Genomic DNA, 19481 nt, shown 5'->3' with positions numbered 1-19481 from the left:
CCAACTCTGGCAGCTGTGTCTGAGTGACTCATCTATCCCCTTACCCCACACCAGAGATCAGGCGGCACAACAGGAAGGAGCTGTAGCCCTGGACGAAGGACGAGAAGAAGGCAAACACACTGTTGATGGAGAGGGAGATGAGGAGGGTCTGCCGTCGCCCGATTCGGTCGGCCAGGCCGCCCCACAAAAACGCCCCAACCATCATCCCCAGGTACACAATCAGACCTGGAGGGAGGGGGGATTAAGAGGGAAGAGTAATGGAAGAGAACGTCATGGGAAGAGATAATGAGACGGAGAGAGACAAAGGGCAAGATAATGAGTTATTATTCATCAGTAAACTCATTGATATTACTTCCAGCCTCCACTTGCACTTTCATTAAACTTCCACTGCCCAGTAAATTAGCTCATCTGACTGCCTCACTGGACTCAAGCATTTTGCATTAAGCATGAAACAGCAAGTTAATGCAATATAATCATCCAAACCATATATTTCATAGCAGAGAGGGTCGTGGCGTACATCTTATTCACAACAGATTTTGTGAAATATGCAAAATATCATCCTTCACTATGTGTATAATAAAAAAGAAACACTGATCTATCCCTAAATTGTATAAATGTATTTTTCTTTTAAAAAGCAGCAAAGTAAAGGAACCAGAGAGACTGATTACTGGACAATACTAGTTTGAGTAACAGTAAGTGACCGAGAAGAGACAGGAGACTTAAACAGGGAGGTGGTTTCAAGGGGTTCTCAAATTTAATCAAGACCATGTGTATTATAGTACAATACACACGTATTATAGTATTATAGTATAATCAGGTTGTAACTGAGAGCTGGGTTTCACACAAAAGACAGTTAAGCATTTTTTTCCTTGTTTCCTTGTTGCAATATTTCAGATGTGTATTTCAGAAAGTGTGAGCAGGCAAAAGATGAATCTCTAAAACTGGAGCATGGAGCAAAATGCAGGTGGCAATTAGCTGATGTTAGCACAAACCTAGGAAATGGGCCATGCTGAGCTTATATTCAAGCTCAAATATGGTATAATCTGTAATCAGATCAAATAAATGAACTTTAGAGGTGTTGGTAAATGATTATTAGCTTTAACTAGAGCTTTATTACATTCATAATATGAAATATTAGTGTTTTGGAAACTATAAGGTTTATATAATTACACTGAATAGTTTTAGTGACATACATGGATATATACTCATCTGAGACACTGGCTAAGTTGAATGAGCTAGCATGCATTAAAGACCTGGGCTTAATAATGAGGTCACCAAAAAGGTGACAATCTTCCAAAACATGAAAGTGCTGATAAAAAAAATCTTAGACAAAGGCTGGAACCAGAGAACAGGAACAAACTGCTGCAGCCTTAAAATAAGTATACATGTTGTGTTGCTTTCCTATAAATGACACCTCTGTTTGAATCTGAAGAAACCTTTTCATCACTCGCTGCCCCTAAAGATTTTATTCTTTTACAACTTCAATACAATCCCTTTAGTGGCTGCTTCCTGGTGTTTCTACCCAAATGAAATTCTCTATACAGCCAAACAGTATAAACTGAAACCCGTGGATAAAACTGCTTTATTCTCTTCTGCATCAGGAAGTTGCCACCAGGGAGGAGATGCCGTTAACAGAAACAAGCAGCACCTTTGTCAACCCGACTTGTGATTTAAGGTGCCAACATGACTCATATCCCACACTCTGTCTGTCAAACCTTTTCTCTCTCTGCAAAACTGATGATGCTCCCACACCACACATACACCAGTTGTTCTCCTGCAATCAGCACCTTATTGACATCCTGTCAACAGTGTTCGCACTCTGAGGGTGTTCAGTGAGACAAGTTATTGGTGAGATCACTCTGAATATTTAAGGAGAAACTTTTCACCATACTGTGTCTGATTGTGACATCTATATTTAAATTCTCATTATCACTTTTTTGTATGTGAAAAGGTAGTAATCATGCATTTGTATACTATTTTTTGGCAAGAATTAACCCCAAAGCTCTCAAAATATTCAATTGGATTGGAGAATAAGCAGAATGTATTTTTTCTAGTGCATTAGAGTCAAATTTCTCAGTCAATTTTATTGATTAAGGATTAATTTAAGTGGCAAAGACAGTTGATAAAACAGTCAAAGTGCTAAAAAGTAAAAAGAACATCGAACCAGATCCAAAATCATTTTAAATCACCCTTTTGTGAAATACTACCCCCTGGAGGTGAAAGATTTAGTTAAATTTTGTGGAGTATTTTTAAGGCTCATTACTCTAAGAGCACAGGGTCACAGTTCTGTTCTGACTGTTTTATCTGACATTTCAAAAGATCGAGTAGAAAATGTCTCAATTAACTGTGATGCTGAAATTTTGAAAAAGTGTTAAAATGCATAGAATAATGCAATGCCTAGAGCTCCACAGGTTGCTGATTACTGACTATTGCAAAAACCCATTAGACTGAGTCACGTTTTTGGGGACCCTTTATGCTTTCCACAGTATCTGCACATTAGTGGTGCAACGGATCACGGTTGATCCGTAATCCGAACCGATCCCACTCCACGGTTCGGTACACACGTGATCTGAAGATTCGAAAAAGAAGGAAAAAAAGTATGTGTATGGTGCGCGTGGTGGGTCTGTCAAGCAATAGTTATGGCCAGCGCTAGCGGTCTGCGGCATTTAAGCAGCCCAGTCCGACCGGGCTGAAGCTATTACAGAAGCTATTGGGGTGTTTAGCTGCAGACAGGAGGCCGTATTCCGTTGTGCAAAACAAGGGGTTTAAACTATGATGAACGTGCTTGATGATATCCCGTTGCGCGTCCGCTTTAGTGGCAAGATTGTTCCAAGCATGTATGAGCAGGAAAAGTTTAAAGTTATGGCTGAACTGTCCCAGGCATCTTCTGTTGCTCTAACTACTACAAACGGGTGGACCTCCAGGGCAACGGAAAGCTACGTGACCGTGACAGCTCATTATATCACAGCGGAGTGCGATATAATGAGCGGTATGTATTATTGTAGGGTCTACCTTACAATATAAAGCGCCTTGAGGTGACTGTTGTTGTGATTTGGCGCTTTACAAATAAAATTGAATTGAATTGAGTGGTAGATACAAAGCCCTACACTGCCCTATATTGTATCATTTTTTTTTTTAAATAATTGCGTGGAATGAGTCTTGAGTTGAATGTTTTTAACAGGCAAAAAATACTTCATTAAGTAAATGTTACATTTTTGTCTTTTTTCTTTTTTTTGCTGATCCGAAAATTGATCCGACCCGTAACTTAAAACCGTGATCTGATCCGATCCGTGAGATTTTTGATCAGTTGCTGCACCACTACTGCACATGCACATGAAATGAGTGTCATTGTTATGGCAGATAAATGATAATGACAATGTTAATCCCTAAAAACTCCATTCACTGTGAAAATTCCCAACTTCAGAGGTTGAATATGCATTTATATCCCAGTCCGCTTTGACCTTTGTTGCTGAGTTTGCTCTTCATAACAACAGTACTTCTGGATTTTGTTAATGATAGGGGCGTGGTCTCTCTTCAAATAACAGTGTTAGCGTCACCTTATTGAAATGAAGTTCTCAAACATAATTTTTGATGTTGTTGTGTACTGGGGTAATTATAATGGAATGACCTGATAAATAATACAACCAGGAAGCTACAGAATGCAAACCACTGGGTGATGTCATAGTGGCTGTATCCATCTTTTATGTACAGTCTATGACTAGAACCAGCAAAGTGATGAAGGACAGATCCGGTCTCACTGAGATATTTTGTCCCAGAGGAACAGTAGCACCATTTTGTCCAGGTTTGACTTAAACTCTGAGACATCAACCAGACAGGTGACAATTACTTCTTCTACTGAATTGTGAACTTCTAACTGAATTCAACACCACAGTGGTACAAGAAGCAGAGTGTATGTGTAAGACAGAACAAGGCCCAAGACGTAGTCTTGTCGAATTCCCGCTGTGAAGCAGCATGGCTCAGACACTGATCCTTTAATGTCACCCTGTGAGCTTTATCCTTCAGGTAAGGTGCAAACAGTAAAGGTGAAGAGCCAGAGACACACCATCCATTCAGCAGAGTGGTTTACTGAGAAACATTCAGCACACAGTTCATGAACATGAGCTGTGCATGTAGTGTCAATGCCAAGGAACAGATTCATTAAGGACTGCTGGGCTATAATAGATTTATTGCTACACAGGTCCTGGTATAAGTGTATCAGTGAACCTTGAGATGACATTGTTTTATCATGACAAGATTTTTCAGTTTCTGACCGAAAAGGCTGACTGCTATTTCAAGGTAGAATTCATGGGGAAAATCTGAAACGGTCATTAACCTGAGGACAAGTACCAGTAATCAAGGCACAAACTATACTCAATGCCATGGGAATCACATTGTTACATTTAATATTGTTTCTTGCATAACAAAAACAACACAGTCCTGCCAACTGCTAGTGGTGTAAGACAGCGGTCCCCAACCCCCGGGCCTCGGACCGGTACCGGTCCGTGAGTCGTTTGGTACCGGGCCGCGAGAGTTGAGGCTCAGATGTGAAATGTATAGTTTTCAGGGTTTTTAACAGTTTTCAGCGTTGTTTTGTTATCGTTTTTATCGTTTACTCGGTTTTCACGTGTGTTATGAATAAATTTTCTTTTTTTCGGTACCAGTACTAGTTTTATTTTGTTGTATTTATCCGCGACACCTTAAAGGCCGGTCCGTGAAAATATTGTCGGGCATAAACCGGTCCGTGGCGCAAAAGAGGTTGGGGACCGCTGGTGTAAGACATCCAGAAAAAATACTGAATTAGGCAGGAAAAAATAATTCTACACAGGTTTTAAACGCATCTGGTAATACGATCCGTTATTAAACAGTCTGACAGAGGTGCAAAGTGCTGGGATGATGAAGCTGGTTGAAAAGTCAGGTTAACACAGAGGATGGATGTCCTGAACTAGAATAATGTGACGGTGGGCGTCCTTTTTCTTTTTAAATGAAAAGACCTTTAAATGAAATTATTGAAGTGTGTATTTGTTTCTGGCTGCACATGTTTCATTCCTGCTGTCTGTCCTTTGGTTGTATATTTCAGTGTAAACTTTTGCAGCTGTGAAATGAGGAGCAAGGTGACTTTCATTCCCTTCATTGAACAAGTGTGTGTGTTATTAATGGTCACCCAATCATATCTGGTGACTTGTTTTATGCTTTATTTCCTTTTCACTCACTGCTAACATCCTATAGAATTAGGTTAAATCTTCAGGAGATTAAGAAGTACAGCAGAAAGTCCGCTGAAGATAAGGAATCATAAAGCTGTGTGTGTTCCAAAGCAGCGGTACCGCTGTGAGCTACTTCTCCTGGAAATATCCTTCATAGCAGCAGCAACAACTAGCAAGTGATGGTGATGATAAATGTCGCCGCATTGCAGCAGCATCAAAGTAAACAAACAGACAGACAGCCATAGTGAGTAGGATGGATCAAATGGTAAATATTTCTTTCTAAACCACCATATCCAGCTGGGAGCTGGAAGCCTGATTGCTGTCGTGACCAGTAACCACGTCATTATCATTTCCCCTGTCATCACATTTGCTTGTCTATGTGGCTAGAATGCATTAGCAGCTGCTTTTGGCTTGAGGATGAATTGTGTCCCAATTTATCGCTCTTCTATATCTGAGGGGTAAAATAATTAATTAAGAGGCTAACAAAGCTCGCCTTAAAGCTAAACCACAATGTCATCAATATTTAGTTTGACTAATAAAATAACATCATCTTAGGGAAGAGTTTGATTTAAGCCCAAGTTGTTGCTTTTATGTACTTTTAAATGGACAAATACGGCAGAAACCAACTAAAATATTAAAGGTAAAATACATTCTGGCAGTAAAAACAATATTTTTCACCAAATTCCTAAAGATGCACATAACAGTCGAAAGACCAATCAATACTACTATATTCCCAGTGGATGAACAGGTGGCTTCTTTCAGGTATTTCTTTTTTTTTTACAGCCTGTGGACTTTTACACTCGTGGAGCTGGTTTTGGCCACAGCAGGGAGCTCTTTACAGGGAAAAGCTGCAAACCAATCAGCAGAAAACAGAAATGTTTCCAAAAAGCTAATGAAAAAAGTTTATTATTTAATGGCCAAAGAGACAACACTGTGCTTTTGTTTTAAACTGTTAAATAAGGAAGCATCATAGTGCAAAAAAAAAAAAAAAAAAAACATAACCACTGCAATGACCCAGTTCTTAGCAGTAGTGGTGCCTGATGGGATGCTGTGATTGATGCTTGTGCAGGTTGTTCTGGCTACACCCTTATGGGATTAAATGGGGTCACCACCAACAGGGACTACAGCAGAACATGAACCATATGATGTAAACTGTATGGAAATGGGGTAGAAATGGCAAAAAGGCAGCATATGGATTTTATAGTGAACAAATGATGTTTTAAGGGCAAAACTGACCTGCAAAGAAGTTCATTCACAGAGAATTCTATGAGGAAATGACCTTACCTGATTAGGTTAATAGCCTGAAGCACTAGTTCAATATAGCATGCCATTTCTTTTGTAAACTATAGTATGATTCAGTGAAAAGAAACCAGAAAATAAAGCAATATATGATTTAATTCCTCTGTTTCATCATGCCTGGGTTCACAACACCAAGCTGGAGAAGATGCTACATTCATGGCTGCATTCACTCTGCACAGTCTACAGCTTGAGCCTCATTCCAGTTAAATAAAAGGAGAAGGAGACAGAAAAGCCATTACAGCCTACAGTGTGGAGGTGAAGCATCCTATCAAAAACAGTTCTGCTGCCAACAGCTTTTGTATTTGAAATCCTTCAGCAGTAATGAGATCCCGACTATTTCTTTGTGATTTTTTTTTATTTGACAGTTTTCCCAACAAACTCTTGAATCTAGAATTGCATTCAATTAAATAATGTTCCTATTGGTGACGTTTTCATGATTTTCAAACCACTAGTAACACACTTCATTGAATTCCAGTGAATCTGATGCTGCAGTAAGCTGCAGATGCTCAGTAACATCAAAACAACCACTGCTTTCTATTCGTCTACATTTTAATCATTCATGAGACGCGTTTTGCGTTTTGTTTTTCAGAGAAAGCTGAAACAAAATGTGGTGAAGACAGAAAGAGAGACGGAAGGAGAGAGGTGAGCAGGACGAGGTGCAAAATGAAGAGAAAGGAGAGAAGCAGAAATCTCCAGACAGCTGAGCACCTTTGCACTCTGAATGAGGGGGAGGGGAGGAGGGGGGGGGGGGGGGGTGAGAAAGGGGGGAGGACAATGGCCAGTCAGCGCTGTGACAGAACTCCCAAGGGCTCCAGGGTAGTGTATATGCATGTGTGTGGAAATGGACAAAAGTGTGCGAGACTGTGTGTCTATGTGCATGAAGAGGGGGCAGGGCAGGAGGCTTCTATTAATAGCAGGTTTTCCCCAACTAGCAGAGTACACGGGGCTTGTTTAAGGATCCAGTGAGGGAGACATGTTAGCAGCTCTTGTAGAGCAGAACTGATCATTTATAGATGGCTTACACTGCAGTGTTCTTCTCTCATGAACTTACAAGTCTCAGAAACAGGGTACAGTAAAGCCAAATTGTATTCCTACAGGTACAATCTACACAAATGTGCCCCTCAGGGTTCATTATTAGGGTTCAAGGTAATTATGGGTTCCTTTAAGGACACAATATGTTCACAGGAAGCAAAAGGTACATGTACATGTCTTCTAGATATTAAGGTCCAATATCAGTAGACAGTCAGTGTTCAACTGTTGAGCAAACGATTATCTTTTCACTTAGGTTTTAAGATTTATATAAGTTAAATGAAAAGCATTTAAAATGTCTCAAAAGGAGTTCATTTAAGGTCAGTCTTTCAGTAAAAAGCATATGCATCCTCTATACCCTACTTATTATATATTAGTCTATTTATTTCATTTTCCTGTGTGATTTAAATAATTCACTTTTCATCCAGTGGTTTGTTGTTTGTGGATTTTATGACTTTTCGATTTGCTTGTGAAGCACAGTGAGCTGAGATGTCTTCTGTAAACTTCTAGTTTTCCTTCATATCACCTGCAAAAATTAGCATGGTTCTCCTTTGTGGTGCTTCCCCTGCTTTGTTTTTATTGAACAACTAAATAAAAAGTAGCGCAGGAGGAGAATACAGCTGCAGTTTCTTGTGGTGACTGAAAGTCAGCCAGCAAATATCCACTGCTACCACTGAAAGCTGAAGTAATAAATGCTATAAGTGCTTTGCAGTGGTCTCACTTTGTGATGGTAGTGTGAATAAGGGTGTTTGGTCCAAACAAACACTGCAGCAGCTGATTAAAATGCCTTCAAAAAGAGGGGAAATATCTCCTGAATAAGCTGTTTGCTCGGTTACCTGCAGCTCTGTTTGGCAGCACTCATCAAATCCTCCGCACTGTTTACGCTGCTTCCAATTTTGTAAACAAAGTCAGGTGTTTTTTCTGGTATTCTTAATCATTTGTTATAAGGCTTATTTGTGTGTTGCGTGTAGTAAAGATAATTTACGACTGCTGTTTCTGTACTGACTGGAAATATTACTTTTAGTGGTTTATAAAAATACAAATGAAATTTAAGAAAAAGATCATTTTGATAACAAAGCTCAGTGTTTTTCAAATGAATATGTAACCCAGGAGCTTCAATATTAATTTTCTAGTATTGGAGAAGTACTGATATGCAAACTTAACATCTTTCTGATGCTCATACATGTACAGCAGGCTACAATATCCAAATCTTTTTGCCTACAGTTTTCTCTGACAGATCATCCCCAGGACCGATTGACTGTTTTCACCCATTTTATCCCTTCATCCTTGATTTCAGTTACTTATTCCATGTCCATGAAAAGGCTGAGGATACATTATATTACACAAAGGTTCCTTTTAGCCTGAGGAGAACTGTGCAGTCGCTGTCTCAAAATGCAGCCATGCAACTGCAATAATTAGAGGAGGCAGTGAACATATTGTAGCAAAGGTTACAGATTTAAAAAACCTTCTCAAGACTATATTTAACAGAACTGTGGCTGGAAATACACTGAATGCTGAGCAGTGAGAAAACTTCTTAACACCAAAAGGCTGAGGATGCGCTGATCCTGCACATATCCTGCATGGAACAAACTCCCGTCTCCTATATGACAAAAAAGCTACAGTCCACTGCAGCTTCACAACAAGGGCAAATCAATGACAACCACTTCACTGTTTCACTGCTGTGTCGATGTGTTTCGTCGAGCTCGTCGAGCAGAAACGCTGCACCAGGGTTTTATTTAGACCGCTCGATCTGTCATCATTTCCTGTGTTTGATCCTTATTTAATTCTAGTTTTTGTGTTGCTGAAATGTCAAACGACGGATCCGTGATCATGTCGACATTGTTGCAGTCACCCATTACATGCACATACTAATGCACACACAAAACAGATGATCCAGAACACTGCGTGGGGTAAGAGCAGCTAGCAGGATAGGCTGAGATGGAGCCTGAGGATGGGGGTCGGAAGAGGAGACTGCATGCAGAGAGGTACGAGCACAAGAGGCTCTCTCGCATGAGTCAGGAATGTTGCGTAACAGGAAGAGGGGAGGGAATGGAGGCCAGTCGTGTCTCCCTGCCCCTCCCCCAGCATGACACAAACCCAGAGGGAGAAAGAAGGGGAAAGGAGGTATAGATGGCAGCCAGACTAGGCAGCAATTCAAGTCGCAAGTTTTCTAATTTTGCTCCACTTCCTTTTAGAATGATCCATCATATGCACTGGCTAATGTGTTTGTCTGAGAGCTGGAGGGAAAACGTTTTGAAAAATGTAATAATTTTTAATATTTTGAAAAATTATATACAAGTAGTTATTTCATTGGCTTTCTTTAATAATTTGCCCTTCCGCCTCTTTCCTGTTTCTTCCATCTTTCCTTTTCGTCGTCATCACTGAGTTGGACCTCTCTGTCTTATCAGTGGTAAGAACTTGCTGTTGTTAACTGAGAAGTATGATTATTTGTGGCAACAAAGTCCAGAACCAATGGGTGATGTCACTGTGACCATTTCCATCTTTTATATACAGGCTACATTCATGAATACCATTGGCTGTCGTAAGCATACATCTTGATGAACGTTTCTGGTAAGGTCTTCCCAGATGAACAAAAGTGAGATCACTTTTGTTCATCTGGGAAGACCTTGTGGACCTCTGTATCTGGACAATTGAGCATGTATTTTCATGTATTACACATATACAGTAACTCATGCTCTGGGTGTTACCATACTGAGTGATAATCTTGCATAAATGTGGCACTAATCATTTATAATAAACTGCAGCAGACTCTGTACAGACCAGCTTTAGCTGTATGTTCATAATTTCTTTTGTACATTGACTTTTCTGACATGGATTCCTGGATCAGAAAGCAAAAATGTAAAATGATGAATTTGCTTAATTTGGCAGAAGATCGACTCAATAACAAGGTTTCACACAGCTCTCCATGAGCGATATAGAATTTCATGTTGAATAATTTAATATGACCAACATGAAATCAGAACAAAGATGTTTACTAGATTTGAAAAAGACATTTTGTTGAAGCCAAAACTACAAAAAAATATTGAAATGAAGCTTAACTGTGATTCTGAACCTTATACTGCAAAATCACTGAGGAATCAAAGACATTACGGGGAACCCTTCCTCTTGTCCTTGAAGCTGGCAGATTTAAAAACATCCAGGAGGATAACGGACTGTGTGAGTTATGTAAATTAGAAGACGTTCTGTCCTGATTAAGATGCAAGAATATCCAAATCTTTAAAATTCAATGTTTTGGTGCACTGAGGGCGACAGAATGAAATGTTCTTTTGGGGATATGGGTAAATTAGCCCTTCTCAGGTGGCATCATGCTTTTTGTCTTATTTTCACTTCATGGCCCTGATTTCTTTTTATTTAATTGTGTCTCATAAGCCTGTTTGGGCTGTTTCCATTGATTTATGCATAGCCCAGTTAATCAATCATATAATACTGTTGATAAAAACATCCTGCACTTAATCAGAATGTCTATCATCACCAAAAGTTCAAATTAATCTGAAATGAAAGTTTCATGCTGAAACAAACTTTGAGCACTTGAACTGTCAATCAGAATTAACAGGTAATGTTTGTACAGAGGACACTTTTATGAACCCATGATGTTCACTTTAAACACCACAGATATTCAACATCCACATCTGCTGCGACGATGTGCATCGAGCAGCATACAGTTGAACAGTCAACACCCCTCTGAGAGGAAATTATGTAATCAGAACGCATCCAACTCATCAACATTACAGTAAATAAAACCAACAACACAGAGTCCAGGCAGAGCTCTAACAGGGATCTGTTAGTGGATTCAGCAGTGCTTCAATCAAAATCATGCGTCGCTTTCACTGAAGTGTATTTACTTCTCCTTTTTCTTCTTCTTCTTCTTCTTCCTGCCTTTCGGGGCGACCATAGCACATCATCTGCCTGTATCTCACCCTATCCCTAATATCCTTCCCTGTCACACCACCACTCTGCAGGTCCTCCTTCACTACAGCTATGAATCGTCCCTGAGGTCTTCCTGTTTTCCTCCTACCTGATCTACTATCCTTCTTCTGCACATCTTTCTCAATTTGTCTCCAAACTGCTCATCATGAGATTAAAAATGTAATGATTTCTAGTCATGTCCATCCTGGTCACTCCCAATTAAAACTCCACCATCTTCACACCATACTTCTACTGATTTTCATTCTTCTTCTCTCCAGAACAAACCTACACCTCTCCAGGTTCTCACCACAGATCACAATATCGTCTGCAAACATTGTGGTCCACAAACATTCCTGCCTGATCTCATCTGTCAGCCACTGAAAACAATACGGGCATCAGAGCTGATGTAATCCTAACCCCACCTTGAACCCATCTGTTACTGCTACCACACACCTCCTCACTGTGTTGAGGTACCCATACACGTCCAGCACCACCCTCAGATACTCACCCTCACTTACTCAGGCCTTTGGTGTACAGCCAATGACAGATGGCGTGGTAGGATTCGGAGCCTGACCAGATATTCTGGGTTTACAAAGGTAAATATTTAAACTATCTACTCTAAATTTAAAGGTGCAAAGAAAAAAAACAAAGAAAATGTGCATTAGAATATACATTAAAATATACATTTTACAGGAAGTTCAAGACTGGTGTGCCCTGTCCATGGTACTACATCATTACTTTAGAGCAGGGGTCCCCAATCCCAGTCCACGAGGGCCGGTGTCCCTGCAGGTTTTAGATCTCACCCTGGGTCAACACACCTGAATCACATGATTAGTTCATTACCAGGCCTCTGGAGAACTTCAAGACATGCTGAGAAGGTAATTTATCCATTTAAATCAGCTGTGATGGATCAAGGACACATCTGAAACCTGCAGGGACACCGGCCCTCGTGGACTGGGATTGGGGACCCCTGCTTTAGAGGGTACCAGCACAGAAACAAGCGGTTGGACTCCAAGAAGGTGCCTCATTTTCTGAGTGTGAACACACACACACACACACACATGCATACACATAAATACACACATTGTATCCAGCTAAAAACAGCTGAAGTGAAGCAGAGAACACTATGTTTGGACTGGCTGAGCGTTCGATTTTAAATTCTGCTGCTGTTCAGGAGCTGCATGGGCAGTTGAATCTTAAATAGCTGTAGTTCCACTGCCAACGAGGCCGTCGAAAACCAATTACCAGGGAATAAGCTGCAAAGGTAATGGCTAAGATGAGGCAGAGATAAAATGTGAAGTGGTGGCCTACGCTGCCAAAGGAGGCACACAGATAAAAAATAAAGAGAGAGAGACAATACAGAGTAGACTAGTTGAAAGAAAAGTTGCACATTGACAAGCGAGCTCAGGGCAAGCAAGAGAGTGAAATCTGGATGTCTTACCCAGCATGCCTTTGTTGGGCTCGGAGAGACACATGTCTATTTGAGCACTGGGCAACACGAAGCCAACAACAAAGATCTCCACACCATCTGCCATTAGTGCCAGGCCCAGGACAAAGTAGAGCGTCCACTGGAACTTCCCGTGGCCACACTCCTGCAGGATGGCCTCATACTGCTGTGCCAACTCCTCCTGATCTTTTCTCCTCTCGCCCTCATAGGCCGAAAGATCCCTGAACTGCTGTGCCTGTGCGGCTGTCACGCCATCCATGCTGCCAGCCTTCCCCGATTCAGCTCTTGGGATGCCCTGGTACTCGCCCTCATAGATCTCGTCATCCTCATCGTGTCCTTCAGTGGAGTCGCTGTGGCCTTCTTCATCATTGGCACGGCTGTCGTTGCGATAATATCCGCCATCATTGCTCGGCACGCCAGCATAATCGTCGTCGTCATCTTCCTCTTCAAATCGTTTATAAGAGCGTTTGGTGTACTCATCTGTCATTTTGTCCATGCCACGCCCCACCTTCTTACCGACCTGCTTCTTAGCAACTTTGGCAATGTCCTTGGCGCCACGGACGAAGTCTGAGCGGCTGTCTCTGTAGCGACCGTCATCGTCCATCTTGGATATGTAGAGGTGGTGTTGGTCAGTTGCTGCAAGGAATAGGAAGTATCAGGAGCAGCCCAGGCACATGAGTGTGCAATGGGTATTTATGTGAGCTGATAAATTCAGCACTGAGGACAGCTCCCAGCTCCACTGCACTGCTGCTGCTGCTGGACAGAGTCGGCTCAGACACAATAAATCCTGTGGAAAAGCAAAGAAAAGAGTAGAGTTAGCATGAGTCATACAATACCTGTCAGGCAGAGACACATTTTTAAACAGTCTAGGTTCAAGGTAATTAATACTGAAATGCACAGGACCACAGGCATTCACATCGCATTGACATTTGCAGGACATATTATCTGGCTCAGCACTAATGGTTGGAGAAAAAAAAAGGACATGACAGCTTTAAGAAGCTGACAACTGAGTCTAGAGCTCAGTGGCCTATATTAATAGTTATCTCACAGCTCTCTCTACAGCCCAAATCACTCTGTGGCATTTACAGCGGTGCACCACAGAGCTACCGAACATATAATGGTCCATGCTGTGACACAGGTCTGTGCAATTAACAAGCAAAGAGCTGCAGCAAAGGTCAGCATATACAGAAAGTACCGCCGTGGTGGGGGTTAAATTCAAGTTTACCCCAAGAACACTTGTGATTATAATCCATGTACTGTTTTTAAATCCAGACACTGAATACTTGAAACAGTCAGGCAATCCCATGATATCACAGTCAGAATATAATACTACTTCAAAATGGTCTGAAGAGTCATTCCCACATAGAGGATTCCCTTTTCAAGACATCATTAGGTATTTATAAAATATTTAGTTTGTACAGAAAAGAACTTGTCTTTCCTCATTGAGTCATAATTAGCAATCCTGATTGTATCAGCAGGACTGCCTGCTCTTTTTCATGGCACCTCTGTCTCTGTGAAGCTGCTCTGTTTTGTCTTACTGACAGGAGCATGCTGTGCCAAAGGAAAAGGCTGTAAGCTCAACAAATAGACATAATAAACTGAGCATTTACTGTATGATCAATTTGGCATCCTACGAACAGTTCCCGACTGGAAGGATTAATGTGATGATTCACCACATTAAGAAGGAGATAAAATGTGTCTCAATTTATATTGTGTTAAATACTGGACACATTCGCCTCTTTGAGTCCTTAGAAATCCTCAAATGGGATCTATTTCACTGTTTCTTATTTTCTATCACACATCCATTCTTATAATGGTGGATGCTCACATGAACTATAGCAAGTCTTTTGTTTATGAGGGGCAGTCAAGAAGTTTGCTTAAATATTGATAAAAAGCTTGTTTTAGAGGGGCTGTACTGAGGCCTAGCGTAAGACAAACAAGTATTGTTATGAACTATTCATGTAAATCATGCAAAGCTACTCTAGTATAGTCTAAGAATAATAATATGTATTTAGTGAGCAGGTTATTAACCCTGTAAATTATTTAGTGTCCAGTGGATTTAACTAGTCATCTTACTGAAGTGAGGTCATTTATTCCAATTTCCTGTGGTGTCAGTCTTTGCCGTGGTTACTAATTAAAAGGCTGCACCCAATGACACCCATTAGTGATGGTGTAAAGTTTAACAGGGTTGTAAATCAAATAATTCTGAGACACAAAATCTCTCCATCCCATTGCTTCATCTTAAGAAATCACAAGCAAACATGGAAGCTAATAAAGCCGTGACATCTGCCCGCCATGCAGAATTTCTCCAAGATTGTTTACTGTTTGCCTGCAGTGATGACAAATCTTCGACATGTATGTGCTCAGGAGAACAGGCAGAGATGACGTGTCCTTGGAGAGAAAGTCTCTGAGGGTCGACTGCAGCTGTAGCAGGCACTGAAGTAATTTTAGTAGCTTTCCACAGTCTCTTTAAAGAGAACTGCAGCAGCAGCAGCAGCAGCTCAGTGGGAGAGAGAAAGACAACGTTCAGCCTGAGGGATCAAGCAGCTCCGAGCGTCACGGCTACAAACGCTGGCTGAATGTTCTGCAGCAGGTCAAAAGAACAGCGCTATCTGCCTGCTTAGAGTGAATATGATCAGTACAAGCACACCATGATGTAAATATTCAGTAGTGTGAAATATTCAGGTCACAAAGGTAAAAATGATCAACAGTTGAAATTCTTACAATCTTGTTTTACTGAATTGTAATAGTTACTCACTAATTATGAACACTAACCTGAAGTGTTCTCAAAAAAGTATAAAGTATTCTCTTCCTCGCTTAGTCCCCTGTTATTGTCTTTCACAAAAAAATATTTAAAAATATTATTGGTACAAAATAAAAAGAAATTATGTGTGTAATTATTTTACGATCTATTTCATGGCTCTAACACGAAAGTTACTCTTAGTAGTCAAGAAGCTGGCACCAGTAATAACAAAATAAAAAGGTTCAAATGATTCTTTAAAGTTGTCATTTTGTGACATTAAAAGGCCCTGGAAAACCTTCTCTCCTGTTGGGGGGAAATATTGGACTTCATAAAAAGTGTACTATGTTGCCCGAATGTTCAGGGAGTGATCAGATGTGCAGAGAGAGCTCGGATCAATAAATCAGTGGACAGTGTAATTAGAGAAACATGTCAGGCACTACAGATGGGCAGTATTAAACAACACTGGGTAAGTGCCAAGCTAACCTCATTATCATTGTTCCTGCTCATTATAAATAACACTGGCCCATTTGTAAAAGTGTTAACAAGTGCACAATGATATTATTATAGCAAGAAAATTACAGATGCAAAACAGGGGGCAGGATGTTAAATACTGGGAAGGTAGGAGGGAGGGAATCCCTGAAAACTTCCTGTGTAGCCTCGGGGGTGATGAACAGACAGACTGCCGAGCCAACATCACACGACCCAGAGGTCTGCTGGGACAACTGAGTGTCTAAGAACAAGCTCAGTGAGAGCCAGCTGAAAGCAAAACCCAAGGAGACGAGAGAAAACTGCATCAGTGAGATCCTCTTTCACTCTGGCTGTCAGGATTAGAAGAGAACAGCAAAATAAATGCAGAGGTTACAGAATACAAATCTACTTAAATGGCACCTGTATCACCTGCATGTAAATCCACCTTCTCCCTGCTTTCCTGTCTATGCTCTGTACCTCTCAGAATGAAAGGTGAAAAATGTCAAAAATAAAGTTAAACCAAGATCTTCCCACAAGGACGCAACAGTGAGACAGAGCAGTGCTCTGAGCTACATGCTAACATGAAAAGGCCCTATGCATCCAACAGTGTAGACACATCACACAAAAAAGAACAAATGCCGATATTATGCCAGCGCTAAAGGAAAAGTCAAAGGATCCTTAAAGCTGTCTAAGGAGCTTGGAAAGAAAAGCATCTGGACTTCTTTAAGTTGCTTGAAGATGTTTCACCTCTCATTCAAGAAGCTTCTTTAGTTTTAGGGTCAAATGGTGGAGAGTCCCAGATTTAAGCCCAGTGGGAGTGTCCCCCCGGATGGACCAGGATGTGAGTGGGCATTAAGGCGTGTGGGAAGGGATCTCAGAACTGGATTATAGATGGCAGACCACCAAATGTCTACCTTCGCCTCTTCACCTCTGTTCAAAGATGGTCGCTCACAGTGGATATAGATGGCTTCTTTCACCCCTTTTTCAAACTGTCTTCTCCGTCCAAAATGTGAACACTGGCATCTTCGAAAGAGTGACCTTTGTCCTTTAGATGCAGGTGGACACCCGTGGAGGTGGCTCTTCTATGTTGTGCCATGCGTTTGTGAAGTGGCTGTTTGGTCTCTCCAATGTAGAGGTCTGAGCATTCCTTGCTACACTGTATAGCATACTCTAATTGTTAAGCTTATGTTTAGGAGTTTTGTCTTTGGGATGAACCAGTGTTTGTCTGAGTGTGCGGCTGGGCCTGAAGTACACTGGGATGTCGTGCTTGGAGAAGACTCTCCTGAGTTTTTCCGATACAGAGGGGATGACAGTGTTGTTGCGTTTGTCTTTCTGATCCTCCCTAGTTGGTGTCTGATCTTCTTTTCTGTGCTGATGAAAGCCCAATTAGGATGACTTCTTTGTACTAATCTATAGCTTGAGCTATCTTTTCTAAGGAGCTTGAATTCAGGTATCTGTTCTAGTTCAGCTTCTTCCAGTGTGAAGAAGCTGATTCTTCCAGTATTTTTCCCACCACTGTACTTTATACAGGCAGAGAACTAAGGATTAATGACTGCTGAACTGCATCAGTCACAAACACACAGGGGTCAAAAACACAAACACTTCAGATTGAACTGCAGCGACAAGCAGTCGAGGTTACATCGATTTCTTGTGTACATAAGTTAGTTGGGCCTCAGAGGTACGGTGCAGGGTCACTAAATTTCTCACTTAACAGTTCTGCTCAAATCAAGTGAGAGAAAAGCAAATATTTGGAGCTGAGTTATTGCTTTGGATTTTTTGGCTTACAGTGAGTCCCTCAGGTCGCAGACTCTGGATGGATTTTGACAGAAACTATTCAGGTTGCTGCACAGATTTAATTATTCTTATAGTTCATCCAACATCACTTATTGGTCCACCTATCCATCATCATTCGCACTGAGGTTATCTTAAACAGACTGGAGATCTTTGTTTTCCACACATTCACACTGTGAAGCGCAGCATCACAGCACGAGCAAATGCTGTGAAAGGCATTTGGTGCTTGGTCATCAGCCTGGATCTCATCCTGCTCATTGCTCATTATTAGTCTTCACTTGCATGTTTGTGTTAAGTGAATGACCAATTCATGGAGCTCCAGCCAGGAGATTCAAACATGTGTTATTAACAAGCAAAACAAGCATCAATGTCGTTTCTATAGAGATACAGCAGGCAGATAGAAAATCAGAAACATACGGAGGATAAAGGCAGTACAGACATATTAACAAACTGCTTTGTTTTGGTTGCTCAGCTTGGACTCACATGTTCACCTGCTGCTAATCAATCTGTTGCCTGGTCAGCAGTCCCACGAATAAGAAGGTTAGAAATGTTGAAGCAGAAGAAACTGAGAAACTCAGAAGTTAGTCCACACAAATGTGTAATGGGAGGAAATAATGCCATGATAACATTTTACATTTAAAGGGTCAAAGATTGGCTTTACTGTGACATAATATTCAATAATCCTTTTAGCCATTATTCCACCCCAGAACGCAGCACCGGACGCCAGGGTGGAGATCATATTTTACACTGACACTTTAAAACGGGGGTCTTCTCTGTCACTGGGTTGAAGATGTGTGTGAAGAATCTACACATCTTTGCAGATTCGTATTTGAAAGCAGTGACTGCTTATCAGATTTAACAACCAAGCATAAAACAGTTAAACAGACCTTTTATTAAATTCTACAGACTCTTTTGTATATAACAATCTGACAAATATGGATATGACCTGCATCTTAACTGGCTAGTTGAGTCAACCAAAAGTCAGTTTTGAAGGTAAAAGTGGGTCTAAACCAGTACTAGCAAGGTTTGGCTATAGTAAATTGGCTGATTAGTGTATAATTTTTAATATGATTGGAACTTACAATATGCAAAAGATTAAAAAAGTAAATAATGCCATTTGGTCTCATATTGTCCGACATCAATATCAGAACCTGTTTGTAAGTGTTACCTAATTAACACACGTTATTAATAAAATTTAGAATTTAGCACCAACCTGATGGTGTTGGATGAATTCATATAATGAAGATAACTGCCAGAGATGGGCGTATAAAGTGTATATGGTTTTCCCCCTTTGAGTCTAAAGCTTTAACTTCCTCTGATCTGTGTTTTAGAAGCAATTTTGAGAGCAATTCTACCAAGAACACATTAAGAAACACGTCAGCCGTGATGGCTGTGCTTGCTGCTGCAGAAAAAGATGAATTTCACGGCTGCAAAGAGAGAAGTGATAAACCTGAGACTCCAGCTTTTATCCACCATCCTGTCTGAATCACTGTGCGACAGAGCAGGAAGACACTTTGTCTGTGTTCTGTAGCGTAAAGACTGCAGCACAAATTAGAAAGGATCAAAGAGATGATCT

General features: G+C 40.8%; 1 protein-coding gene across 1 annotated transcript in view; it reads right to left on the bottom strand.

Annotated features, from left to right (window-relative positions):
- The window catches only part of sv2a (synaptic vesicle glycoprotein 2A), a 45204-nt gene that overhangs the window by 12155 nt on the left and 13568 nt on the right, over positions 1-19481 (bottom strand). The window contains exons 2-3 of the mRNA XM_080895766.1: positions 12898-13690; positions 45-225 (exon numbers count right to left, since the gene is read on the bottom strand). Of these exons, the coding sequence (XP_080751892.1) occupies positions 45-225; positions 12898-13507 (791 nt within the window). The 5' untranslated portion in view covers positions 13508-13690. The remainder of the gene's footprint in view (positions 1-44; positions 226-12897; positions 13691-19481) is intronic.

The sequence above is a fragment of the Rhamphochromis sp. 'chilingali' genome (assembly GCF_963969265.1).
Source record: "Rhamphochromis sp. 'chilingali' genome assembly, chromosome: 11".
Classification (NCBI taxonomy): domain Eukaryota; kingdom Metazoa; phylum Chordata; class Actinopteri; order Cichliformes; family Cichlidae; genus Rhamphochromis; species Rhamphochromis sp. 'chilingali'.
The sequence above is the reverse complement of the archived record's forward strand: the minus strand, read 5'-3'. Positions and strand labels throughout refer to the sequence as shown.